The 27,695-nt window shown below is 39.2% G+C and overlaps 1 protein-coding gene across 1 annotated transcript; it reads left to right on the top strand.

Moving 5' to 3' along the window:
- Positions 1–29: 29 nt before the first annotated feature.
- Positions 30–26,769, top strand: PLEKHA3 (pleckstrin homology domain containing A3). Its single transcript, XM_045868442.3, has 8 exons — positions 30–464; positions 4,968–5,084; positions 11,672–11,827; positions 14,634–14,770; positions 16,497–16,661; positions 19,499–19,542; positions 21,712–21,827; positions 24,741–26,769. Exons 1-8 carry the CDS (start codon positions 425–427, stop codon positions 24,866–24,868), a joined length of 903 nt encoding a protein of 300 aa, XP_045724398.1. The 5' UTR covers positions 30–424; the 3' UTR covers positions 24,869–26,769.
- Positions 26,770–27,695: the final 926 nt, after the last annotated feature.

The following is a 27,695-nucleotide window of genomic DNA, read 5'->3' on the forward strand; positions in this document are numbered from 1 at the left end:
CCAGGAAGTGAAAGCGACGTCGGGGTCAATGAAAACAAACGGGGAGCCCGGGGGGAAGGAAGGCGGGCTAAGAGGAGGGAGCGCCGGGGCGCGGGAGGGAACAGCCGTGTGGTGGAAGCGCGAGCCGGAGGCCGGTTGCGGTCGTGATTTTGTTGTCGCCGCCGCCGCCGCCGCCGCCGAGGCTCGCCCGGGGATGTCTGAGCCCGCGCCTGGCAGCCCCCGACCTCCACGCGGCGGCCGCCGCCCCGGCCTCTAAGGGCCGCCACGTCCCGGCGGCGCGCGCTCGGGCTGAGGGCGGCTCGGTGCCGGCAGGGTTGCCCGGGGAGTGCCCGGGCGGGCCGGGAGGGGCTGCCCAGGCTCCGCGCCTACCCAGCACCGCGGCCGGCGCCCGGCCAGGAGGATGCGCGGCGCCGGGCTCTGAAGCATGGAGGGGGTTCTGTATAAGTGGACCAACTATCTCACAGGTCAGAGGGCTCGGGTACCCCGGGGCGGGGGCGGGGGCGGGGAGAGACGGGGGCCTTGGGCGGGTATATGTGGGGAGGCTACGGAAAAGGAGGGTCAGGGGCCCTTCCCTCTGCCTGGCCTGCAGTGACCCTCGCAGAGAATGGGCTCCTTTTGCTTCCCGGGCTTAATCCCTCACTCAGTCCCTTGATGGAACTGGCCACTGCAGGGGACGGTTCGAGACTGCGCACCTTCCTAAGGGTAGGAAGTGAGCCTGACCGCTTCTTTTTCCGTGTAATAATACTTATTTCCTCCTGTGGCTTCCGTAACAATTTCCAGTTACTCTGCATGTGTTGGTGCAGTCTTCATCCTTATTCACACTTGATTCGGCATTTTGTTCATAACTGAGTTGTCAGGGTACAGGACTAGAATGGATCCTGTAAGATCAAGATTTAATTTTAAGAAATCCTTTCTCTATTTCTTTTTAAATTTATAGGAAATTTTAGCACGGTTTATTTTAAAAGTTGTCTTGTTGAAGTTGTTCAACTGTCCCCAGATAACATTATCTTAAGAGTTGGTTGTCAGTGAGCTGTCTTTATGTTTTGGAATTAAGGTAAGTGTGAGAAATAGTGGAGGACAGTGCAATGCACAGAAGTAGAACAGTCAGTGTCACCCATGAAGTGGGTTGGAAAGAAAAACTCGGAAATGTAGAAATGAGAGACCAGCAGGGAAGGGGCTTTTTCCATGACACCAACAGCCTGGCTCATTTAAAGAGCCTTAATTCTGAGTTGTAGACCCATCTCTGCTATCAACCACTGGTGTGGACAAATCACTTACTCTCTCAAGAACTCAGTTCATGAAGTAGAGGATGATCAGTTTATCTTGAAAGGTGGCATCCAACTCCAGAATTCTATGATCTCACCACATTAGAGGAAAGGAAATGGGTCTAAAGTAAGATTAAGTAGGAAATAGATTTCTTGTTCCAGTATAATAGGCATCTTGACTTGCTACCCACTTACTCTGCCCAGAGTATTGAACCTCTTGGTAACTGCATGGTACGCTCAACTTGTGTCCACCCTGACCTTGTGCAAAATCTGCACATAAACACTTTAAGGCATAAGTATTGATTATGGTTGCCCGCCCCTTCCTTCCTTCCTTCCTTCCTTCCTTCCTTCCTTCCTTCCTTCCTTCCTTCCTCCCTTCCTCCCTTCCTTCCTTCCTCTCTCTTTCCTTCTTTCTTTCCGATTAATCGGAATGCTAAAGCATGATTTAAAGCAGCAAATGCTTTAACATTTATGATACATGCATGTTTTATTTTGCTAACACTAAAATGTCAGTTTGTTTCTATAAATAACATGTTTTAGCAGGGAACTTTTAAAAAATGAGATAAATATTTTTTCTTAAGCATTTTTGTTTGGGCAGTTGTGAGAACAGTTACGCTGTTTAGTTGAGATATGGTATTAACTTTAAAGACAATGGTTTCTATTCTTTGAGATGCAAATGATCATCTCATTGCAAACTTTCATAAGCATAGTGTCAACAGTGTCTTGGGAGGAACCCCTTATGCCTAGCCTAGAGCAATGGGTGATTACTGACATGAGTCATAATTTATTCCTGGAGCGAAATGTGGTCTTGGTGGCCATCTTTCTCATCTAGGGCGCTGAGCACCAGCTGGTTGAGCTTTTAACCACGTGTGCTTAAGCTTTTAGTCTTTGCAGAGCATTTAAGCAAACTGCTAGTATGCATTGTAGAAGCTTGCTGAAATGAAATCTTTTGTTTGGAAGAATTCCACCTTAAAAATACAAATTTGATTCAGTGGCATGCTGACTATTAATTTTAGTTCATCTTAGGTCAGAAGAATGAGCAGCTGTTCGTACTGAATGATTTTTTTTTTTTAAAGATTTTATTTATTTATTTGACAGAGGGAGACAGAGAGAGAGAGAGAGAGAGGGAACACAAGCAGTGGGAGTGGGAGAGGGAGAAGCAGGCTTCCCCCTGAGCAGGGAGCCCGATGCGGGGCTCGATGCGGGGCTTGATGCGGGGCTCGATGCGGGGCTCGATCCCAGGACCCTGGGATCATGACCTGAGCTGAGGGCAGACGCTTAACGACTGAGCCACCCAGGTGCCCCCGTACTGAATGATCTTGAAGGAAACTTTCAGTTTCATGACAGTGTTCTTTGAGAATCTTTTGTAGAGAATAAGGATTTCAGTAACATTTGGTAGTTTGAGATAAAAAGAAAGTTTTGTTTTTTTTTTAAAGAATGCCTATGAATTTTTTTCACAGAGACATAGTCCTCTGTTATATAGATGTGTGAATCAATTAGATTTTTAAAAAAATTTTATTTATTTATTTGACAGAGAGTGACACAGCGAGAGAGGGAACACAAGCAGGGGGAGTGGGAGAGGGAGAAGCAGGCTCCCTGCTGAGCTGGGAGTCCGATGCAAGGGCTCTGCAAGGGCTTGATCCCAGGACCCTGGGATCATGACCTGAGCCGAAGGCAGACGCTTAACCCAGGCACCCCTCAATTAGATTGTTTTAATTAAATATTTCTTCAAAAAGGTGTGTAGCAATAACTAACAGTCTTCATTATTTTAATATATTTAACCATGGTCACCTTTCAAGTTGCTGCAAATTCTAAATGAGTCATTTTGCTCATTATTTGTTTTAAAGAGGTATTGAATCACAATAATGCAGGCTTACAAAACCACAATTTGACTTATAGGCACACTGGACTTGGGGTGGAGTGTACTTTTACCACCCTGCTTATAATTTGTTTGCCACGGTGAATTAGTGTTTGGAAAGATAATGTTTTTACCATTTCTGTGCATGCTCAATATACAATATACTCTCAGGCAATATACTGCATATCTTTACTCTCATGGATAACATATAATATCTCACTTTTCTGGTGTTTAATCACTCATTTAATCGTTGATATATTTTTTTTTAAAGATTTTATTTATTTATTTGACAGAGAAAGACAGTGAGAGGGAACACAAGCAGGGGGTGGGAGAGGGAGAAGCAGGCTTCCCGCGGAGCAGGGAGCCCGATGTGGGGCTCGATCCCAGGACCCTGGGATCATGGCCTGAGCTGAAGGCAGACGCTTAATGACTGAGCCACCCAGGTGCCCCTGTTGATACATTTTTTTTAGCACCTGTTATGTGCCAGGCACCATCGTAGGTGCTGGGAATGCAACGATAAAGAAGATGAAGTTCATGTACCAAAAGAACTTACCTTTTAATTTGCTAGGCCTCATTAGGGGTTATAGTGTTTCATAACAAGAGTTTTCCAAGTGTTTGAAACGTATTTTAATTATTTTGGATATCCAACTTTCTGAACTGTATTATGACATTCCCTCTTGTGAAATTTAACCTTTTTATGATGTCATTTCAAAAGTGTTACAGGAAAAGCCGTTTGGGGAGGTAAGTCCTGGGTCTGTATGGGGGGTAAAAATGACTCTCCCATCGGCCACTGTCTTGGTACTATTTGGCCCTGGAAAAACTGAATTGATTAAGCATATAGCAGGCTATGTCTAATGTGACCAGGCTGAACTGTGATTTAATAGTTACAGAAAGAACAAGGACAGTCACACTGCCTTCAGAGAGGCACTGTGGTCATGGTCACTGTGTTATTAATCAGTGAACTGTTGTAAATTAGTAGCATGCTTGATAAGATTTTAGGGTACACTGAGTTTGGCTTGCAGGAGTGGCAGTTGAACTCTGAAGAAAGCCATCAACCTCATCCTCAGCTTTGCCTTAGAGCGAAGTCTATGACAGTTGTGTGATCTAGTCACTGAATAAACACAAATGAAATGAATGATTGCAGTTTCTAGCATTTCTGCCTGAGCTGTGCAGCAGCCGGGCAAGGAGAGAGGGAATGTGGGAAATCCATGCTCTCACCACAGAATGTGCAGCTTCTGTGGAAGAGACTAAAATTCATTCAGCACTCACTTGGCAAGGGAGGGAGTTTGCTTAGGCAACATTTAAAGCGGGGGAAGGTCCCATTGCAGAATTAAAGGGCTGGGTGGCACCTGAGAGGTCATCTTGTTCAATCCACTCGTTATGGAGACTGAGAATTTTTGATATTTATTGAAATGATTTGTTTCAGCTTACCTAACTAAAGAGTGAGAATAGAGCTGGGGCTAGAATCCATGTTTCTGTTGCTTTTTCCATCACATTGAAACCCAATTCTGTTCCCTTCAGGAAAAGGGGGAAGTCATGTTTTACCCTTTGTAGGGTTATTACTGAGGATGAGTCTCATGGGTTGTTAATGAGAAGTCAGAATACCTTTAGTCAGAATAAAGGTATTACTCCCTATATTTATGCTGACCAACACATTTCTACAGAAGGCTCTCCCAACACAGTGGGACTGAGGCAAGAACATTTTGGGTAAGCCTTGGCCATTAAAAATTTCATTGTCAGTGTGTTACCTTAGAGCCAAGAAAACATGGATGGTAAATTTTGAAATCATAGTTGTCTATGTGATTAAATTAAATTCTTATTAATCTTGTTTACAATATTTGTAGGTTGGCAGCCTCGTTGGTTTGTTCTAGATAATGGAATCCTGTCCTACTATGATTCACAAGATGATGTTTGCAAAGGGAGCAAAGGAAGTATAAAGATGGCAGTTTGTGAAATTAAAGGTAAGTGAATACGTGGAATTAGAGAAACTTGAAGTTAGGTAAGTAAAGCATTCTTCACTGTAACCTAAAAAGAGGGAAAAAAGCATTTCTCGTCCAGTAGGGATCTTCCAATACCATTTATTTCCTTAGCAATATTAAGAGTGGCACTTAGCATTATTAAGCACAGTTTTTTGCATTTCTCCTTTTATACATGTACTTTGAATTGAAATTCAAAAATCTTAGTGTTAGTCTCCAATTTGGACCTGAAAACAGTCTCTTAGGGATGCTACTTTAGTGTCCATACTGAGTCCACAAGTGTTCTCTTTCATTCTCATTGTAAAGGTATTGTGAAGATTAGAAGCTGAGCTTTAAAAATGTTGAGGCAGGGCGCCTGGCTGGCTCAGTTGGTAGAGCATGCAGCTCTTGATCTTGGGGTCATGAGTTCAAGCCCCACGTTGGGCATAGAGCTTATTTGAAAAAAAAAAAAAAGAAAGGAAAAAAAAGCTGAAGATAATGAGGCAAGCTCTGTAGGGTTTTTGATAAAACATGAAGTCAGAGTCATAAACTCTGGTTCTTTGCCGAATTGGAGATAAACTCTTCTGGGTGATAGAAGTTTTTTCCTTTTCTTCCAAAAGAGAAGAAATAAAGCAATAGGTCATCCTGTAATTTTCACGATGGAAGGTTTCATAGACCACTGATTCATTTGTATGTATGGTTGGGTTGTGTGGGGTGGAGGTGGGTAGGAGAGATCAGACAAAATGATTACAAAAAGTACTGAATTCTTCAGGGAATTGAAGGAAAAACTAAAGCACTAGAGTAGTAAATATCAAACACCTACAGGCCTTTTTCGTTTCTCCTCTGTAGCTTGAATACTTGTCCTTCCTGAAGGGTACTTCCTTTGACATGGCGAGCTTGGTCATGGCTATCAAACGCTTCAGAGTAATCTTACTGCTCTGTGCATTTTCTTATTTAGATTAAACCAAAGCAGCAGCTAATGTGTTATGTTACATTTTCCAGGGCTGGATTGCTAAATTTATGTGGTTTCATGGTAGTTCCTAGTATGATTTAGCCATGGAGACAGAATGGAATTTTTGCTTGCTACACATCTGGTTCTTCATTCATTTAAGACTTCTTACCACTAGGACTCTTTCAACAGCAGTGATTCATAATTTGGAGTGGATCAGTGTCATCCAGGGAGCTTTCTCCAAAATGCACATGTCTGATTGTAACATGCTCCCGTTAGTTGAGAATTACTACTGTTCTAATGGTAGGAAGTCGTGGCTATCTAAGATATAGAAACACTTCAGCCTAGTGTATTATTACTGCATCTTCCCTGAAATATATGTGGTATAATTTTGTTGTTTATTTTTAACAAACATACTGAAATGTATACCAGTAAGTATCGGCTTTCCAGGTACTCATTTTTGACGTACTTATTTTTAATTGCACCATCATCACCTGTAACACTTTAGAACTCCTCTTTTAGAATTTCCCATATGGGGGCCCCTGGGTGGCTCCGTCAGTTATGCGGCTGTCTTCAGCTCAGGTCATGATCTCAGGGCCCTGGGATCAAGCTCCGCATCAGGCTCCGTGCTTGGCAGGGAGTCTACTTCTCCCTGTGCTATGCATGCGCTCTCTCTTTTTCTCTCTCTCAAGTAAATAAATAAAATCTTAAAAAAAAAAAAAAAGAATTGCCTTATGAACCAGTGTATAAATTGCACAAGAAAAGCACATTCAAAGCATGAGGTTTTGTTTTTTGTTTTTTTTTTTAAGTGATGGTTTTGTCTCATTTTATTCCCCAGATTTGATTCCTGATGATATTTGGTGAGAGTCAGAAATCAAACTACAAAGTTCAAAGATTCTCCACCCTTGAGTATATTTAAAAGACTTAGTGGCAGAATCCTAAGGCAATTCTAAAATGTTTCAAGTATGGCAGCATTTTTACTGTTGTTGTTTGTTTGAAGTAATCATTCTATTCAAGAATAACATACAGAAGAGGGAATAAATCCTAAATATTCAGCTTGAAGAATGTTTACAAAGTGTACACACTTGTGTAACCACCGATCAGATTAAGAATTTGAATATTATCAGCATCCCAGATGCTGGGATATTATCCTGTCTCCTCAGCCACTAATCCCTCTAAAAAGTAACATTAATCTTTTATTGCCATAGATAAATATTGCCTACTTTTGAAATTTTATAAATGGAATAAATCAGTATTTTGTGTGTATGTTGGCTTCTTTCACTCAACATTGTGAAATTCATCCGTGTTGTTCTGTGTAATAGTAGTTCAATCATTCTTTTGATTTGTAGTATTTCTGCTGTATGAATATCCCACAATTTGGCTATCCATTTTAGTATTGATATATATATATATTTTTTCCATTTGGGATTATAATGAGTAAAGCTGCCATAAAGATTCTTATATATTTCTTTGTTGAACATACGTATGCATTTCTCTTGAGTATATATCTGGAAGTGGAGTAGAATTGCTGAGGCTTTGGGTATTCATACATTTAGCTTTAGCAGAATTAAGGAGAAAATTATTTTTGACACTTGCTAGTAAGGCCAAATTTATTCAAGTCTCTCATGATAGGTATAGGGACTACTGCACTGGGGTTTTGTAGTAGGGGAGAGAGATTGGGTTCAACTCCGAATATGATAAGAAAAGTGGAAATTTGTAGCCAAGGAGTAGAGTTGGGGGGAGGGTCGGTGGATGGAAAATTACTAAGAGAAAACATCAGGGAGTAGGGGGCATTCTGGCTAAACTGACCTAGAGGAGTCTTGCTAAACTGACCTATAGGATTCTTGCTGAAGGCAGGCCGGGGTGATCAGACATTACCTGGGGGATGTTGGGGGTAGAGGAATTTGTTCAGGCATTGAGGGTAATCAGATATTGATGGTGGAGGATTCTGGCTAAAGTGACTTAGCAGAAGTCCTGCTAAAATTGGACCCTATAAGGACAGAGATGGAAGCCCAAGGTCAGGCCTTGTCAAGCAGAGGGCTCAGAGGAGTCTGACTGAAGTTTGATCCAGGAGAGAATCTTTGTTGCAGGTAATGCCAAACTGTTTACCAAAGTGGTTGTACCAATTTATTCTTGAACTAGCAGAGCATGAGAGTTCCAGTTGCTTTGCATTCTTTCCAAAACTTGCATTATCAGTTTTAAGATTTTGAATATTTCTAGTGTATATAGTGGTATCTCATGGTGATTTTGTCTTGTATTTTTTAAATAACTAATGATGAGGTTTTTTTTTTTTCAGATATTAATTAGCCATTTGAACATCCTCTTCTTTTGGAGTCCTTTTCAAGTCTTTGGCCTGATTTCTTTTTTTTTTTTAAGATTTTATTCATTTATTTGACAGAGAGAGACACAGCGAGAGAGGGAATACAAGCAGGGGGAGTGGGAGTGGGGGAAAGCAGGCTCCCCACCAAGCAGGGAGCCCTACACAGGGTTTGATCCCAGGACCCTGGGACCATGACTCGAGCCAAAGGCAGACGCTTAATGGCTGAGCCACCAGGCGTCCCTTGGCCCAATTTCTAAATTAGGCTGTCTTTCATGATGATTTATAGGAGTTCTTTATATAGTCCGAATGAGTCTTTGTATTGTATCTTCTTCCACTTCATAGGTTGCATTTTCTTTGTTAAAGATGTCTTTTGATAAACAGAAGTTCTTAATTTCAATAAAGTCCAATTTTTCAGTTTTTTAAATTAGAATTTTTTATGTCCTGCTTAGGAAATCTTTTTTCTTCTTGAAAGCTTATTGTTTTACCTTGTATACTTAAGTTCATATTAGGTCTGTGATTGACTTAAAATTTATTTTTATATATGGTATCAGCAGGGGTTAAGATTCATTTTTTCTCGGGTGCCTGGGTGGCTCAGTCATTAAGCATCTGCCTTCGGCTCAGGTCATGATCCCAGGGTCCTGGGATCGAGCCCCGCATTGGGCTCCATGCTCCGCAGGAAGCCTGCTTCTCCCTCTCCTGCTCCCCCTGCTTGTGTTCCTGCTGTCGCTCTCTCTCTCTGTCAAAAAAAAAAAAAAAAAAAAAGATTCATTTTTTTCTTATAGGGATATTCATTTGACAGTATCAATTATGGAAAACAGCAGCCTTTCACCTAGAGCACTGTAGAAACATTTTTGTCACCAAGTGAGTGACCGTGTACATTGGGTCTTTTTCTAGACTGTCTTTTGTTCCAAGGGCCTGCTTTTCTATCCTTCTGCCAATGTCACACTGTCTTAATTTCTTTAGCTTTATACTTCTTAGTATCTGATAGTCTAAGTCTTCTAACTTTGTTGTTTTTCAGGATTGTCTTGGCTATTATTGGCCCTTTGCATTTCCTTAACACATATTAGAATCTGCTTGTAAATTTCCACAAATGTCTGCTGGAATTTTGACTGGAATTGTATTGAATCTATACATCAATTTGGGGAGAATTGTGTTCTTGACAATATTGAGTCTTATGATCTATTAACATGGTATATTCCTATATTTAATTAGGTTTTTAATTTCAGTAATGTTTTACAGTTTTGCATATAGAGATCTTGTCCATTTTGTGCTAAGAACTTGATGTTTTAGGAGCCTTGTTCTTAAGTTTATTGTCTTCTCAGGTGACTACTTTGGAGGGGACATCCTTGATTAATACACCAATTTTGGTATGTTTAAAAAGGAGACATCTTTGAGCGCCTTGCTGGCTAGGTTGGTGGAGCCATGGGACTCTCGATCTCAGGGTTGTGATTTCAAGCCCCACATTGGGCATGGATCCTACTTAAAAAAAGAAGGAGTCATCTTATTTTCTTTTTTTTTAAACAAAGTTTCTGCCTGTTCTTTATTTTTTATTTTATTATTATTATTTTTAAAGATTTTATTATTTATTTGACAGAGAGAGAGCACAAGCAGAGGGAGCAGCAGGCAGAGAGAGAGGGAGAAGCAGGCTCCCCGCTGAGCAGGGAGCCCAATGTGGGGCTCAATCCCAGGACCCTGGGATCATGACCTGAGCTGAAGGCAGATACATAATGATTGAGCCACCCAGGCATCCCTGGAGTCATCTTATTTTCATTTGTAGCAACAATTATTAGAAATTAGAGCTTTGTTTTCCTTTGAGGTAGCTATTGGTGCTTTCTTTTTTTTTTTTTTAAGATTTTATTTATTTATTTGAGAGAGAGAATGAGAGACAGAGAGCATGAGAGGGAGGAGGGTGAGAGGGAGAAGCAGACTCCCCGCTGAGCAGGGAGCCCGATGTGGGACTCGATCCCAGGACTCCAGGATCATGACCTGAGCTGAAGGCAGTTGCTTAACCAACTGAGCCACCCAGGCGCCCGCTATTGGTGCTTTCACTAGTATTAAGTAGCCAAAAAAGAGTTACTCTTGGAGCATGGGGATTTCAGTAGTTTTATCCTAGCTTGGAAATCTTTTACACCCATCACTGATTGTTGCATGTTTATATATTTCACTATCTATATCCGAGGATGGCCTTTATAAGTAGAATGATAAGCTAGCAAAGCTTTTCTGGCACTATTTGCCATAGTACATCTGGTCAATATTTTTAGTAATTAATCCTATAAATAAGGGCTTCTGCCAGACTTTCAAGGCCCCTGAAAATTAGGCTCAATTCATCTTGTCCATTCATGAATATCATTACCCTGTAATACAACACAAGGTTCTATTTAGGCTTGTCTCCTCAGTACATATTATGTTATTTCCTCATCTAGGCCTTTTTAAATGCAGTTTTTCTCTTAACTAAATCCTACTATTGTCATATCCTTCTTCCTGGAGCTTTATTTCCAACCTCTTCTTACTTTCTCTCATTTTAATTACACAGGATGTCTCTATACCAAAGAGTTTATCATTTAGTTGTTTTGATTATTTTTGGTGTGTCGGTTTGTTTCCCTGGTTAAATTGTCAGCTCTGTTAGAGCGAAGACTCCTTTCTTTCTTCTCTCCTATCTTACCCCTCTACCAGCACTCCTCTGAGCTGGGTAAATGCTTATTGATTAAGGACAGCGTAGCACAAATTTAGTCTTACAACAAAGATTGAGGATTGGCTCAGTATAATTCTTGATTAGTTCTCTTTTGTCTGAGTTTCAAGACGGGGGTGGTTTAGGAGAGGCGGGGAGGATGGTGGGAAAGAGGAGAAGGTCTCAAATACTCACGCTTATGGTGTGCCCTTCGTTGAGGACTGCCGTGCTAATGGAGGATGGCCATAGGTACCATTTATTGTGCTTCTTCTGAATGTCAGGACACCCCTAGGCTTGGGGGGGATAAAACACACTTTCCTTTCAAGGAAATCAGTAAAACATGTGTGATGAGTGTGACAGTGTCTGTGTACTTAAAGTAGTATAGGCAGCCCCCAGAGAGGGAGCTTTTAGTTCTCAGTGCTGTGTTCTCTTTCTCTTGCCACCACCACTTCGGCCCCCTGCCAGCCGCAGTATATGTGAGCATGTCGTTTCAAGGGGCCACAATAGCCCCTTAGGGAGAGGCAGTGCCTGCATCCTGAAGCTCAACTTCTTGTTTTAGGTGTCTGAAACATCTAATACTGCATAAGAGTGATTGTTTGATTCTCCCCAAATGACTGAAGTTTGTGACTCGATTTCCCCCGTGTTTATCCTCATAGTCCATTCAGCAGACAACACAAGAATGGAATTAATCATTCCAGGCGAGCAGCATTTCTACATGAAGGCAGTGAATGCGGCGGAAAGACAGAGGTGGCTGGTTGCTCTGGGGAGCTCCAAAGCCTGTTTGACTGATACTAGGACGAGAAAAGAAAAAGGTAACTATAAATTTTTCTTTAGTGATGAGAATATTTTCTTAAACATAAATGTAAAGTGTCCTGTGCACCTTTAGTAATCTATCCTAAAGACATAATCAGAAATGTAGAAGATGATTTACATGCATAGATACTCATCATAGTAAAAAAAACTTGTAAATAATGCAAAGGTTGAAATTTAGGGGAATGGTTCAGTAAACTATAGGCTGATATAAGCTGATATGTAGCCAGTAAAATGTTTAGAAGGAATTTTAATAATGTGAGAAAATGCCCAATGTTATTTAATTGCAAAAAACGCAGGATTCAAAATTATATATCCATTCATTAGTCAGCTCAGGAAAAATATGTAAAGTTGGTCAAGTTGTTACCTTTGGAAAGGTAATTTGTGGGAAGGAGACTCACTTTTCAAGCATCGGGGTTCCCTGCTCAGTGGGGAGTCTACTTCTCCCTCTCTCTGCCCCTCCTTCTGCTCATGCTCTCTCTCTCTCTCAAATAAATACATAAAATCTTTAAAAAAAATTTATATTTTGGTAGTAAGTTTGCAGTTGTTTGATTTTTCTTTTCTATATATTTTTGGTTTTTCAGAATTTTTCATTGAGTATATATTACTTTTTTTTATAAAAGATTTTATTTATTTGAGAGAGAGAGAGGGAAAACACAGAGGAAGAGTGAGAGGGAGAAGCAGACTCCCAGCTAAGCAGAGAGCCTGACGTGGGGCTCTGTCCCAGCACCCTGAGATCATGACCTGAGCCGTAGGCAGACGCTTAACCGACTGAGCCACCAGGGCATCCCAAATATGTATTACTTTTATAATTAAAAAATAGTAGAAGTTAGTTAGATTATTGAAAACACTAAATTATGGGTATTGAAAAATGAAGGCCCAGAATTGAATTTATAATCATTTAAAAACATATGAAAGAACATCATGGGTAGAGTATGTCCAAGGGTAGGATAAGAAGGAGTGGAAACTCACAATAGCAAAAAGGTGGAAATAACCCAAATGTCCATAGACAAAGAAAGAGAAAAACAAAATGTAGTATTATACATACAATGGAATATTATTCAACCTTTGAAAGGAAGGAAATTCAGACACATGCTACAACATGGATGAATCTTGAAAGGTAAGTGAAATAAGCCAGTCACAAAGGGACAAATATTATATGATTGCACTTACTGGGATACATAGAGTAGTCAGATTTATAGAGACAGAGGTAGAATAATGGTTGACAGGGGCTAGGGGGCAGGGGAGATGGGGCTTTATTGTTGAATAGGTGTAAAGTTTCAGTTGGGGAAGATGAAAAAGTTCTGGAGATGGGTGATGGTAGTGGTTGTAGGACATTGTGAATGTATTTAATGTCACTGAACTGTATACTTAAAATGGCTAAAATGGTAAATTTCGTTACTTGTATTGTACTACAATTGAAAAAAAAAAAGAAGGAATGGATTTAAATTTGAGTAGAAACTAATTTCAGTTAGGTCAAATGGGCAGATAGAGCTGGTTTGGCCCATTGTGGCTAGAGCGGCTTTTTGGCTAGTATCACAAAGCAGTGCCCCGACCCACGGCGGATGGAGAAATGCCAGGATCTAGCACGGGTATTTTCCCCTGCGTCCTCTGCTATTTACACTGCTGGTTTAGAGGGTATTGGTAAGTGAATGGCTGAGATTATGGCTGGATAGTTAGTGTGTCTGGACATATTAAAGAAAGTAAGCTCTTAATAAAACAATTCTGAAAACAATATAATGTGAAGACGAAGTTATGAAAGGACCAGAAGAAAATAGATGTTTATATAATAATTTTGACTACATAAAAATTAAAAACTTCTATATGTCAAAATGCACAATAAAGAAAACTGAAAGAGAGCAGATAGATCTGGAAAAGTGCTTCTAGTATATAGAATAGGACGGGGAAAGATTGCTCTCTTTAGTGTGTAAGAACTTTTATAAATTACTAATTTGTATGTTACTAAGAGAAAAAGCCAAACATCAGAACTGGAAAAATATGTAAAGGTTAGAAAAGACAGTTTACAAAAGAAGAAATACAAGCACGTTTTAAATGAAAGATGAGTAATGGAATGGGAATATCCTGTATAAAACATCCAGGGTGGGGGGCGCCCGAGGGGCTCAGTCGGTTGAGTGACCAGCTCTGGATTTCGGCTCAGGACATGATCTCAGGCTGGGGAGACTGAACCCTGAGTCGTGTTGGGCTCCACACTCAGCATGGAGTCTGCTTGAGATTCTCCCTCTCCTTTTGCCTCAGCCCCTCCCTCCACTCAAGTGCACGCATGTGCTCTCCCTCTCTCGCAAAATAAATAAAATCTTTAAAAAAAAATCCCGTGGTCATCACCCTGCCTCTGGAAATTAATCTACCTAAACTTCATGTCAGATATATGACTCCCATTTTTTTCCCAATTATTTGAAGAGAAGGTATTTCTTCAAGACCCTCGTATCCTATTTCCAAGGGCTCCCACCTCTTAAGCTATAGGTTTTTATATCTATTGTCTTACTTTTTAAATTATTCCATTTTGTTTTATTTTTTAAATTATTTTTAAAAAAGATTTTATTTATTTATTTGAGAGAGAGAGACAGCGAGAGAGGGAACACAACAAGCAGGGGGACTGGGAGAGGGAGAAGCAGGCTTCCCACGGAGCAGGGAGCCCAATGCGGGGCTTGATCACAGGACACTGGGATCATGACCTGAGCCGAAGGCAGACGCTTAACGACTGAGCCACCCAGGCGCCCCTCCATTTTGTTTTATTGTTCAAAGGATATGAAAACAATCTAACTGAATGTTTATATATGTTCCTTTCAGAAATAAGTGAAACCAGTGAGTCTCTGAAAACCAAAATGTCTGAACTTCGCCTCTACTGTGATCTCCTAATGCAGCAAGTTCATACTATCCAAGAATTTGTTCACCATGATGAGAATCATTCATCTCCCAGCATAGAGGTATACAAAGATGATCCTTTCATGTCTGGTTATGCTTTGTAATACCCTGGTGGGTGAGGTTCTTCCTGTAGGGTGGCAGAGAAGTGTTTTCAAAATGAGCTATTTTTAGCTATTTCGGGCTGTCCCTACTACAGACTCCAGATATCTGTAGGATCTTCTAGATTATATCTGTGCAACCAAGGAAAGCAGGAAGTAGCACATTTCTCCGGGGAATCAAGGCTGATTTTTGCAGCCAATCTGATGATTTGGAGGTTGGGGTGGGGAAGAAGCATTCCAGGCTTTGTTTTCTGGGCTGGAATCATTGGGCAACTGCTGTTCTCTTTCTTTTGGTAATAAGGTTCCAGTTTCAGGGCCTGAGAATTGATAATTTAGCTTTATCAAAGAACTTTTTAAAAATGTCCTCAGAACGGTAATACAGGAATCAAATTTCAGATGTGTGGGGCCTGACAATGAGATAGGTTCACACTTTGTGATAAAGGAGGATCAGTGGGCCCTACTGTTCTCTGGGTGAAAGGCCGGCATGGTTCCTAGTCTCCTTTTACCTAACTTGGGAGAAATGGGACAAGAAATCTTCCTGCCCCTCGAGGCTGTGGCCTTCTCCTGGTGGGGAGCAATCTTCTGTGAGGTCACCTTTAGTTGCAGGCATGTTAAACCCCAAGGGCATTTACTATTTCACCACAAGCTCTCTGGAGGTCGGTGCCCTCACATTTGCTCTGCAGCTCAGTGACAGTATCAGGGACCTTCCACTCTGCCGTTCTTGGTATATTTGATTATTCCCCTAATGCCGAAGGCTTCAGGGTGACTGCCAAGGTCACGCAGATGCAGGAGGCAGCTGGGGTAACCAAGGTGGAAAGAGACCTTCTCAACTTGCTGTCCTGGGCTTTTATCTGGGAACAAAAGTCTCAGCAACTCCTCAGCAGACTTCTTTTTTTTTTTGGTCTGGGTCAAAGGAAACTAAGAAATATCAATATTTGACAAAGGGTCATGGACTTGCCATGACTGGCTCAGACCAGTCTGTATTCATCCCCCAGGGTCAGGACACATTGCTGTCATAAAGAAAAGATTGGGGTTTGTATTCTACCAAGGACGAAGTGGGAGAAGGGGTTTGGAGTATATATGAGTTGCGCCTGCCACTAAGGAACTCTCAGGGTGTTCCATTGCTATGACCGCCTTCAGAATTTGGTTACTTAGAAAATTGCTGTTTAGGTTAGGTTTATCTAAGATACATTTTTGTACATAGTTTTTCTTTTTTTTTTTTTTTTAAAGATTTTAATTATTTATTTGAGACAGAATGAGAGAGAGAGAGAGAGAGCGCGCGCACATGAGGGGGGGAGGGTCAGAGGAAGAAGCAAGCTCACTGCCGAGCAGGGAGCCCGATGCGGGACTCAATCCAGGGACTCCAGGATCATGACCTGAGCTGAAGGCAGTCGCTTAACCAACTGAGCCACCCAGGCGCCCTGTACATAGTTTTTCAATATGATTGGTTATTTGGTTTAAATGCAAAACTTATTTTTTCTTAGACTCTAATTTCATACACTGTTTGCTTGATAGACATTTTGTATTCATGTATTGCTTTAATTTTCTAAGGGAGTAGATTTTAAGTAGATTTGCATATAAGCTAGTAAGGTGTCTATTGGAGATCATGTTAAGTCACTTGATTAGAATGTGGTGCATGATTCCATATAGTTGTGTGTGAGTCTGTTCAACTCAGTGTGTAATTTTTCAGAACATGAATGAAGCCTCTTCTCTGCTTAGTGCCACATGTAATACGTTCATCACAACACTTGAGGAATGTGTGAAGATAGCGAATGCCAAGTTTAAACCTGAGATGTTTCAGCTGTCCCATCCGGATCCCTTGGTTTCTCCTGTGTCACCTTCTCCTGTTCAAATGGTTGGGAATTGTTTTTCTTCCAGTGATGTTGCATGTTTGTTTTTGTTTTTATTTTTAAGGGAGGAAACTGGCAGTGGGAGGGGAAATAATCAACAGATTGAATTTTTTTTTTAGATTGTACTCATCTTCAGTGTTGGAGCCTCTCACCTCTTTGGGCTCAGCATGTACCAAGGTCCTGATTGCCTCCCCATGGAGAACTGTACCGTTTATCCCAGTGTGCCGGGAAAATATTATAATGCTCTGCGGGTGTTGTGACACAGAAGAGGTTGGGGGCACTGCTCTTCTTGGGATAAAATTAGGGATAAAATTAAGCAAAGGGATAAAATAAAGCAAATCGTAAACGTGTTGTAAGGGGTTTGAAGCAACACGATATAGGGAAAACAGTATTTTATAGTCAGTATTTGGAACTGAGCCCTCTGAGTAGGCAAGTTCTTTAATCTCTCTGGACCTCATTTTCTTCATCTATAAAATAAAAGGTCTCCTCCATCAGCAGGTCATTGCAAAGGGGCTGACCTGTTTAAAACAGGTGCTTTGTGTTAGTTTCTTTCCTTCTAATTGCCCTGAACAAGTACTCTCCCCAGGGTGGTGGACTCCTTGTCCTTCCCAAGCTAATAAACTCACTCAGGCAAGCTGTGTGGGACTCGTAGGTGAGACAGAGTTTGATGAGACTTTACATTTCTTTCATCCACGTGTCTTCAGGAGCCCTTTTATAGAAGGAAGAATGCCACCTGGTACTATTTTAGCAATTACTTGAAGGCTTATTTGTTAGAAGAAAGAATAGGGTACAACTTATTCCTCGGTTCTTTTATCCACCCCAGCCAATTTAGCTATATGACATTAACTAAAGATTATTATCTAAATTTATTTAGATCATTGTTTTCTAATCAATGTATGATGGGCTAATAATGTTATGTTCCTAGATTGGGTGCATTCAGGATGATATGACTGTAGATGTCTGTTCTAGTGCTATGTTCCTGAAGTTGATATATAAGGGGTACACTGTTTTTTAAGGTGTCAAGTACAGACTTTACTACAAATACTACTGTATTTGACTTTATAGAATCAAATGCAATAAAACCACCTCAAAGCTGCCTTGTTTTTGTATTGAATTTCTGAGGAAAATGCCTTCTGTAACAAATGCTCTGTAGTCCAGAGAGGTCATATGTGTATTTTATGTCTAAGAAACTCTAATAACTGTCTGTTTTTAAATCAAAAACTTTTATCAGTAGCAACTTTACAGAAAGTCCAATAAGCTAATCTAAAAAATACCGGCTATTTTTACTTGCTTTGCCATTTTACTTCATACATCAAGGAAAAATTGTGGCTTATGATAATTAGTTCTGGAGACACAGCATGGAAAAAAGTTGTCTTTTTGGGAAAATCTTTTTTTTTTCTTTTTAAAAATATGAGTAAATGGAAGATAAAGCTGTGAAAGATTTGAGAATTCTAAAACTATTTAAATTGATTTTTAAACTACTTTATGTAGTTAATCTCATTGTGTCCCTCCTAGAATAAATTTGCATTCAATTTTATTTCAAATCGTAATCAGTTCAAACAATCGTCATTTTGACCCACAGATTGAGTGATTATTGTAGTGGTGATGTCCTTGGGTGAGTAATCCCAAAGGACTTGACTTCTGTTAAAGGAGATGTTAATGTCCATTTGCAACTTGATGTCAATCATATTAGTGTTCTTGGACTACAAATTGGGTTGGTCATATCTGTTATCATTTCAACTGGGACTTCTCAGAGCAACTGGTGGCTCCTGTTACAAATACAGCAGGCATTTACATAACACAGATGTTAGATTTGGACTTGTAAGACCCTTGAGCCCCTGCATATAAAAGCAACTGTCCTTAGCCTGTAGTATAAACTTTGCTTTTTTGCTACCTTGCTGAACATTGAAATAATCTGTTAATTGGGGCCCTCCTTCTATTTTTTTTGGTGGAGTAGTTGGATCTTTTAAATTAAGTTTAGTATTTGTCATATTTGTTAATACTCTTAATCAGGTTTTTGAAAATTTTTTTAAATATATGTTTTAGAGACCTATTTGAGACTTAGGGTTCTTCTTCTGAGTTTTTTTTTTTTTTTTTTTTTTTTAATTTATTTGAGGCAGAGAGATAGAGAGAGAGAGCATGAGCAGGGGGAGGTACAGAAGGAGAGGGAGAAGCAGGCTCTCCGCTAAGCAGGGAGCCCGACGTGGGACTCAATCCCAGGACCCTGGGATCATGACCTGAGCCGAAGGCAGATGCTTAACCATCTGAGCCACCCAGGCGCCCTTCTTCTGAGTTCTTTAAAGACTCAGATTACTAATTAAATTACTAATGCCATCTTCCATGAAAACCATACTTTAGAACATCTGTGTAACAGCTACCTGAATAATGAATTATAAAGAAAAGCTTTGCTACCAGACTCTTTTCCTGGCCTATAAGAAAAAGAGAGGGAGAGATATTTATTAGAATATTTTCTGGCTCGTTAGATATTCCGTTAAATAGTATGGTTTTTTTGGAGTGGTTATATACATTTTTTATATTTTTATATATATGTACACACATACATATATGATATATATAAAACATAAAATTTGGTTTTTATTATTGAGAAAAGAATCTAGCATATTTTTGATATGTGTTGGGAAAGATTCCAATGAATGGTTTTTAGGGACAAAGCTTGACATTGTGCTGATAGTGTTGCTTGAGTCTGTAAAAGATAAATTTCTTAGCCAGTCATTTTTTTCATCTGAGCAAATTTGTGTTAATTATGATAACGATAATACATTAGAGTTGTATTATTCTACTTGATGTATGGATTATGCTCACTTTCTTTTTAAATTTCTAGATGAAGCGTTCTGTTAGCCATCCTGGTTCTTGCAGTTCAGAGAGGTAAAATAACCTTTTCTTTTAATCAAGTTCTCTTAGAATTATACCTACTTAGAGAAATTTTTTGGGCCTTTAACATGAAGTGGTGTGGGATGGAAACTCTTTTTGAGCAGAGCCTGGTTCTGATTTGCTTAGCATTATATCTAAGTATAGGGCCTAGCCCCAGTAGGTGAAGTCAGTGAAGATAAATGAGTGAATAAATTAACCAGCAAGGTAAGCACCTTGTCAGCTCTTGTACCTTTTTTAAATGTTTGAAATTACATCAAATGATGGTTGGTAGAAATCCATTTTTGAGGTATCAAGGGTCCAGTGATTAGGCTCACTTTACGACAGCTTTTTACAGTCATATATTCATGCTGATCTGTTGTTTTGTTAAGAATTAAAGATCTTACTGAAAAAAGAGAAAAACCAATTGACATTTTAAAGTGTATATTCATTATCAGCACATTTAAGACATTTATCCAATATCCCAGGCCACTAAAGTGTTTTTTATCTTGGTAGGTAAGTCTTTTAAGTTGCTCTGATTGTCTTATTTGGTTCTTTGGAAATTGGTGAAATTGTAGTGACATTAGCTTTTATTTTTCTACATTAAGAAAAAGTGCTAACTGAGCCCTTAGTATTGTCACTCCCCACCCCCTCCCCACCATGATTATATAACCTCTGAATTATCATATGCTCAGAGGAGCCCTGTGGTGTAAATATATATATCTCCAATCCTGTCAGGGAATGAAGAGTTTCACCAGCTGAATTTTCTAGAAAAACAGAAGCTTGATACCTTTTACAAACTTCTATTTTTGTGGTAGAAGTTTTTCTGAACTGTATTTTATCTTTTCTACCTCTAATTAAATAAAATATAGTTAGAATTTTTTTTAAAAAGTTATTTATTTAGAGAGAGGGAGAGAGAAAGAGCATGGGAATGTTCAGGAGAGAGGGGCAGAGGGAAAGGGAGAGATGGTCTCAGGCAGACTCTGTGCCGAGCGAGAAGCCTGATGTGGGGCTTGATATCACAACCCTGGGAGATCAGGACCTTGAGCCAAAACCAAGAGTTGGACGCTTAACCAACTGTGCCACCCAGCTGCCCCAAATATAATTAGAATTTTAAAATTATTTTTTTTCTTGATGAATCAAGATAGTCACTAGGAACGGTAATATTGGGCTTTCCATACAGTGGTAGCTGAAGTGCTGTTGAGTGGTGATGATTTGCTTCTATGTTGGATATTTTAGATTGATTTTTCTAGTTTTCTGATTTTCTAGACTATATTTGTTTTTCGTATTTATTAATTTATTTGAGAGAGAGTGAGTGTGTCCCAGCCAGGGGTAGGGGGGAGAAGGAGCAGAGGGAGAGGGACAAGCAGACTCAGCACTAAGTGCGGAGCCAGACATGGGCATGGGGCTCAATCTCACCACCCTGAGATCATGAGCTGAGCTGAAATCGAGAGTTGACGCTTCCCTGACTGAGCCACCCAGGCGCCCCACAGACTGCTTTTTAAAATAGTTTTTGTAGCCTCCATTTGCCATGTCTATTTGTTCTTGCTGCTGTCAGTGAGTTGACCTCCAGCATGTTCCTTACCTACTTGCCTATCCCCTTCTCTCTGCTATTTTTGATCAGATATGGATTGACACTAGATACATGCACTTGTGAAGTCATAACTTTTAGCTTTCAAACATTGGTTAACCCTCTGATATGTCTACGGTCTCACTGGACCCTTCTCTATAAAAGAAGTTGCTTTATTTTACCCCCTTTCCATTTAGTTTGGCTCAGAGGTCATATTCAGGTTACCAGCTGGATTCTAAATGATTTGACTTGCCTGTGGTGTGACCTCTGAAGGAGTTGAATGTTGCTAAAATAGAAATTTGGAAATAAAAATATTTCCTCTTTCATTTGAAGAAGTCATTTAAAACTCCAGTTAAGGGGTGCCTGGGTGGCTCAGTTCATTAAGTGTCCGACTCGATTTCGGTTCAGCTCATGCGCTCAGGGTCATGAGATCAAGGCTCATGTCTGGTTCCTTTCTGAGTGTAGAGCTTGCCTAAGATTCTCTCTCCCTCTGCCCCTCCCCGCCCACCCGCACCCCCCACTCATATGCGGGCTCACTCTCTCTAAAAACAAAAAACAAAAATCACTGCAGTTAAGTTGAGGGTATTACAATGTAATGCGTTCTGTTTAATTTGTAGGAGTAGCCACTGTGTAAAAGAACCGGTATCTGCACTTCACCGACTCTCCCAGCGACGCCGAAGAACCTACTCAGATACAGACTCTTGTAATGATATTCCTCTTGAAGACCCAGATAGTGAGTTAAATGCAGCTCTGTCTCTTTCTTTGGCTTATTCTCCAGAATTGTTGTGGTGCTCTGTAAGTGTTAAAATAAACGAAGGATACTGATAGTCAACGCTGTACTTTGCCCTTGGATTCATTCCTTAATTCAGAGCCAGGCAAACAGCCCACAATCCACAGAAGCTCCCATTTCCTCTTACAGACACCTTTGTTATTACCTAAGAAGTGCTGAATACCTCTGTGTAAGTGCCGTATCTTTGATTTATATATATATATATATCACATCAAAATGTTTTCTTCCCAGTACATTTTAGTAATTTCTTAGTAATGTTCTACTCCCACTGTATTTACATTTCAAAAACATTTTAGAAAAAAGCGTGAATTGTGGGTAGGCTTCTAGGGGCAAGGTCTAAATTCAGAGAAAAAAAAATCAGCATTGTTACTTAAATAATTTGAAATGGCCAAGGAAAATAAATTTTTCTGGTGGTGGTGGTGAATTATAGTAGCATTTATTCCTGTACCTTTTTCTCCCTTTTTCTTTAAAGAGGCAGCATAAAGAGATTGAATACTTTAGGAAAGGTTTTGTGGTTTATGTTCAAATTTAGTTATTTTTCTCTTCAGAGAGAAAGCTTTTTCAAAGCTTTTGTTGAGTGGTGATGATTTGCTTCTATGTTGGATATTTTTTTTAAGATTTTTTATTTATTTATTTGAGACAGAGAGAATGAGAGACAGAGAGCATGAAAGGGAGGAGGGTCAGAGGGAGAAGCAGACTCCCTGCTGAGCAGGGAGCCTGATGCGGGACTCGATCCCGGGACTCCAGGATCATGACCTGAGCCGAAGGCAGTCGCTTAACCAACTGAGCCACCCAGGCGCCCTCTATGTTGGATATTTTAGATTTTTCTAGTTTTTTGATTTTCTAGACTTTTTTGTTTTTAATATTTATTAATTTATTGGGGAGAGAGCGAATATGTCTCAGAATATCTAGTTAGACAGTGGTGACCATGATTTCTAGTGAACACAAATAAGGTCTTACTATTACAACTCCATTAGTAGACTTCTGCTTTTCAGAGTCTTTACTCTTGCCCATGAAGCATGTGTGATGGAAATTACATACAGTTCCTAGTTAGGGGACAGGTCGTGTTCCAAGAATTTGTAAGTCTGCCGTTTGGAACACAGATTTTATTTCTCTTGTGGAAATGACATCATAAATGGTATTTCAATTTCTTTAGGTTTCCTGGAAGATCCCAGCTACTTCACATTGATTAAAATTTGTTTTACGGAACCAGAAAGTTAAACAGGTTTAATGAGGGGGGGAAGATAGAGTTCATGAAGGTGGTGGAGTTTGGAGAGGGACTGCTGGTCATTTTCAGATTTTTAGAAGGTGATGGCATCTTTTGTTGTTGTTGTTGTCCATTTCTCTTGCAGAACTGTTTATTGATACAGAGTACTACTCTGTGTTCATTGCCATTTTTGAATTTAAGTTGGGACAGTGGGTACAAGAAGGAAGGAAAAGGGGTGAGGGTGGGAAAGGGAAGGGAGAAGGAAACTTTCCCAGGCCAATTTAGTACAACTTGGAGGAGATAAGCGGAAGAGGGTTAGCGGTTAGGTGTGGGAGGCAGGTAGGTAGATTCTGATTGACCTTGTTTTTTCTGCCTGGTTTATGTGACCCTTTGAATCTAGAGCCCAGGAAAGAGTTCTCTATGCTGCCTGTGCTTTCCTCTAGATACTGCTCCTTTTTACTCTAAAGGGATCATTTTCATTTGTGATGGCAAAAATAATTTTTTAAAAAATCCAGCCATTTTTCTTAGCTCTCTTGTAAGCACCCTGGTTTTGAATTTTTGAAACCAATTTTCAGAAGCTCTCAGTGTGCATGCCTGACTCCATTTAGCATTCCCATAGCTAGCTGTTAAGGAGTGTAACAGAACTAGTCACACATACCTTCACACACATGTACGCATGTCCACACATACACACATGCATCCGTAGTTATATACAAACATATATCTCAGTTCTCTAGAACGTTTTTTAAGTTGGGAAGTGTGGCTAGAGAAGTTTTATCCTTAGATTTCCATCTGTTTATCCCAAAGTTTAGTGTCTCAGTTAGTTGACAAAGCAGAGACTGAATTAGTGCTCTTCTTTAGAAAGTACATGTTTTGCAATTGGACAGTCTTAGTGGCTAAGAATATCCCCAAATATTCTTTTCCTTGAGAGAGAAAACTTCTATTTTTTTATTAACTAGATTTAAAAAAATTATAAAAGTAGTAACCGTTCATGGTAAATTCAAATAACATGTACACACAAAAGTGCAATTGTTTGGGAATGGGGCCATGCCAGTGTGTTTAGCTGTGTTCAGTTGCAGCTGCAGTGAGTTCTGTGAGTTGTATTCCACGTGGAAATATGGGAACTTTCAGTGTGAGGTACCTTGTCAGCTTTGCTCAGAAAGTCTTATGATGAGAAGAGTAAGACCTGAATTCGTCCTCATTCTATTACCAGTTGTGTGATATTGGGTTAGGCATTTTTTGGGATCTTGTTGTTTTGTTTTGTTTTTTTTCCCCCTAGAAAACAGGAAGGATACTAACAGCATTACAACAATCAGGCTGAAAAATCAGTAGGTAACTAAGACTACATTCACTTCTGCATATATTTGCTGAACTGCCCACTATGTGCCAACCGTGGTTCTAGCAGTGAACCAAATATCTCTACTGCTGGTGGCCTTGTAATTCATTTCCTTAACTATGAAGTTTCTCCTTATGACTGCCAATAGTGGGACGGTGAGATTTTTCCCTATTAAGCAAATAGTCAAAGAAATTAATAGGAAGCTGAAGGAATTTCATGTCCCTAAATGGGAAATTTTAAAAAAAAATTTTTCCACAGAGAACTGGAGTTAATATCGATAGGATATTTAACCTTTTAATTAATTTCTTAATAGGACCCATTCACTGTTCAAGAAATACACTTAATGGAGATCTGGCATCAGCAGCCATTCCTGAAGAAAGCAGACTTACGGCCAAAAAGAAATCTGAATCGGAAGACCCTCTTCCATCCTTCTCTTCCTGAGGAGACGGAAGTGCCCAACTTCCTCTAAGTATTGCTATGCAAAAGCTGCTGTACTGAAACTATGTTATAGGGGGTGGTTTTTCCCTTAGGATTTCTCTGCACTTTATAGAATACTGTAAAACCAACAACAGCAAAACAACCCACATACCTTCGAAGTGTATTTTATCTTTATATAGTTTATTTGCAAGAGTATTTTCCTAATAACTTCACAGTATGAATGTGCATCTTTTTTTTTTTTTTAAACAAATGATGGTGTAACATTTTGACCTCCATAAGGACAAATGTAGATATTTTTCTAAAAAACCATGAGGGACTGACGGATGAGTCAGTGTGTATTGTAGCTTATAAACATGAAAGCTTAGAAACATAAGGTTTCTGTTTGACAGAAGTGTGGTATCTGTAACTTGTGCCATGGACCAAATGGTCACTTTAGCCCAGCTAAAAATGAGTTACGATAGCAGCTTGATGGTGATTCTATTGTATTCCCTTAAGCAAAAGGAAACATTTAATATTCTAAATATTTTTAGCCCCAATACCGTGACATACTGAGGATTTTTTTAAAAACCAGGCTGTGCTGTCCTTCATATGTGAAGTTGACACTACTGATTTGTCAATACCAAATGTTGGGTTAAAGTATTTAACTTTTATTTATTTATTTTTCTGTTGCATCAAAAAATGATTGCATCCTAACTTTTATGACCTACCAAATTTAAGATGTGTATACATTGTTATTTACATTGTTCTAGAAAAGAGGTGAATGTTGTAGTGACCTTGCTCACTTACACCAGAGAAATAAATGCCTTTCAGTGGAAGAGGATTTTAGTGCTTTTTTCCTAAAATAGACATTAAGCTGCTGTTGTAAGGTATTAATGTTTGCAGCTCTTTAGACTATCTAGAGACATTTTTTTATTTATGACTATTTATACAAAAAAGGAATTCTGTCAAGGTGACTGCTCTACATCACTTGAGAATGGCATTATTTAATTAAAGAACAAATAGCATTTTTTGGTAGTGCCTGTCCATACCTATTGTCATTGTTTGCCTTGTAAACTGTTTTTTTTTAATTCACTTTGGAGGGATGGTTTTGTCCAAGGTCTTGGATGAGGAGCACTTTAAAACAAACTGGTTTGGTGTTTTTAAGTTAATCACATGTTTAATAAATACATGGTTTTTGCATTCAAACTCATCATATAATACATTGTATTATTTACATTGTTGATACTCTGTCTAATCTTTATCAAGTGCTATTAGTGTTCTTTATTGCTTTGATTTTGTTTGTATATTTGGACCCTCTAGTGAATACACAAATGAGGCATGTTTTTAGGTTTGCTGCCTATGAGCTTAGAACAGTGTGCCTATTTCACTTTAAATTTCTCTCATAGGTTTATGTGGAACATTTTTTTAAAGAGTTAATATTTGGTATTTACTTCACTAAAAATAAATCTGTAATTGTAAGTTTAAAATGGACATAAACAATCTAAATACATTAATATGCATTTAGATAAACTGTATGCTACTTAAAACTTTGTGATTTTAAATAGCACACAGGTCATTATATTAAGTGGAATTTTTTTTCTGCTCATTTGTTGTATTTCATGTTTAATTTGAAAAAATTTTAATAATGTAGTAAGTTTCATGTTGAGCAAGTAATCAGAGTTTTTGCTTTTTGTCTTGGTAGTAAGAATTTGCATAGTGATTAGATCATGAAAGTCAAGGTGCTACTGATAGGGAGTTTTTCAGGTCGGTATTTTTTTTTTTCGAACCAGTAGGTTTATAATGAAAACACTATAACAGGCTTTTGAACTCATAGGAAATAAATCCATTTTTTATTGCTTTATCCAAAAAGATGAGTTCCTGAACAGTTTTCTGTAAATATTTTTTAAAATAAAATGCTATCGTTTCTGGGTCGTATCATTTTTTCCCTCTTGAAACAGGTGCTTTGAACAGGTGTTGCCATATTCCTCAGTATAGCTTTTATTGTTACTGGGCCTTGCTTTTTCCCCTTAGGAACCAACACATTTGTGAAATCATTTTTTGGGGGGAGTATAAATATATCCTGAATGACATCTAGAATTGATAGCATGAAGCAACCTATAAAGCTTCAGTGAACCTTGCGTTTTGAGGAGCCCTGTGTATGTTCAAGTATGGCCTGACTTTTCTGAATTTTAAGAAAAAGGTAAACCAAATAAGAACAGTTCTGTAAGAGTTTTAGCTTGTCAGAATTTTCTATAAAGTATAGGTATTGGTTATTCCTTTTTTGCTTTGTCTAGGCCTTGGGGTTATTGAGAAATTGGAAACTTTTGGTATATCATTGACCTTCTAAGCAAAGCCAGTGCTTGCTTTTCTTTCCAAGTGCTGGTTTCTGTTGTATGGGAACCCAGGCCTCCATGGTTAAAGTGACTTGGATGCGAATTCTGTTCTAACTGGACTAAATTTGAATTCTGTTATGTTACCTTGAATTATTATGTTATCGTCAATCAGGACAAGTTGAGAAATGGATGCTGTCACTTGAATTTAAATTCTAAAGCAGGGGATAAAGTATCTTCATTTCCATAGTCACTATTTGACTTTGATCTTTGAAGGTGAAAGTTTGACCTTTGACCCTGAAGTGTAGTTTTTCACTGCATCATTAACACTTACTATTTAGAAATCATCATGAAGATCTCAGGAAATATATCTTTGTAATATATTACTATTATACTGCTCTTAATACTAATTCCACATACATTATTATATCATTAATTTGGACTCTACCAGTTCTTCCCTTTTTTTTTTTTATTAAATGAAGTGCCTCCAGGTCTGTCCTTTGAGCAGTGTACGTAGAGGG

The sequence above is a fragment of the Mirounga angustirostris genome, unplaced genomic scaffold (genome assembly GCF_029215605.1).
Source record: "Mirounga angustirostris isolate CCGP_5_RB_7025 unplaced genomic scaffold, mMirAng1.0.hap1 SCAF_3, whole genome shotgun sequence".
Classification (NCBI taxonomy): domain Eukaryota; kingdom Metazoa; phylum Chordata; class Mammalia; order Carnivora; family Phocidae; genus Mirounga; species Mirounga angustirostris.

Excerpts from the sequence above, each read along its gene's own strand:
- PLEKHA3 (XM_045868442.3), top strand. The coding sequence starts at position 425 with ATGGAGGGGGTTCTGTATAAGTGGACCAACTATCTCACAG. Across the intron at positions 14,771-16,496 it reads ATTCATCTCCCAGCATAGAG|AACATGAATGAAGCCTCTTC; the intron begins GTATACAAAGAT and ends GTAATTTTTCAG. Across the intron at positions 16,662-19,498 it reads CACCTTCTCCTGTTCAAATG|ATGAAGCGTTCTGTTAGCCA; the intron begins GTTGGGAATTGT and ends TTAAATTTCTAG.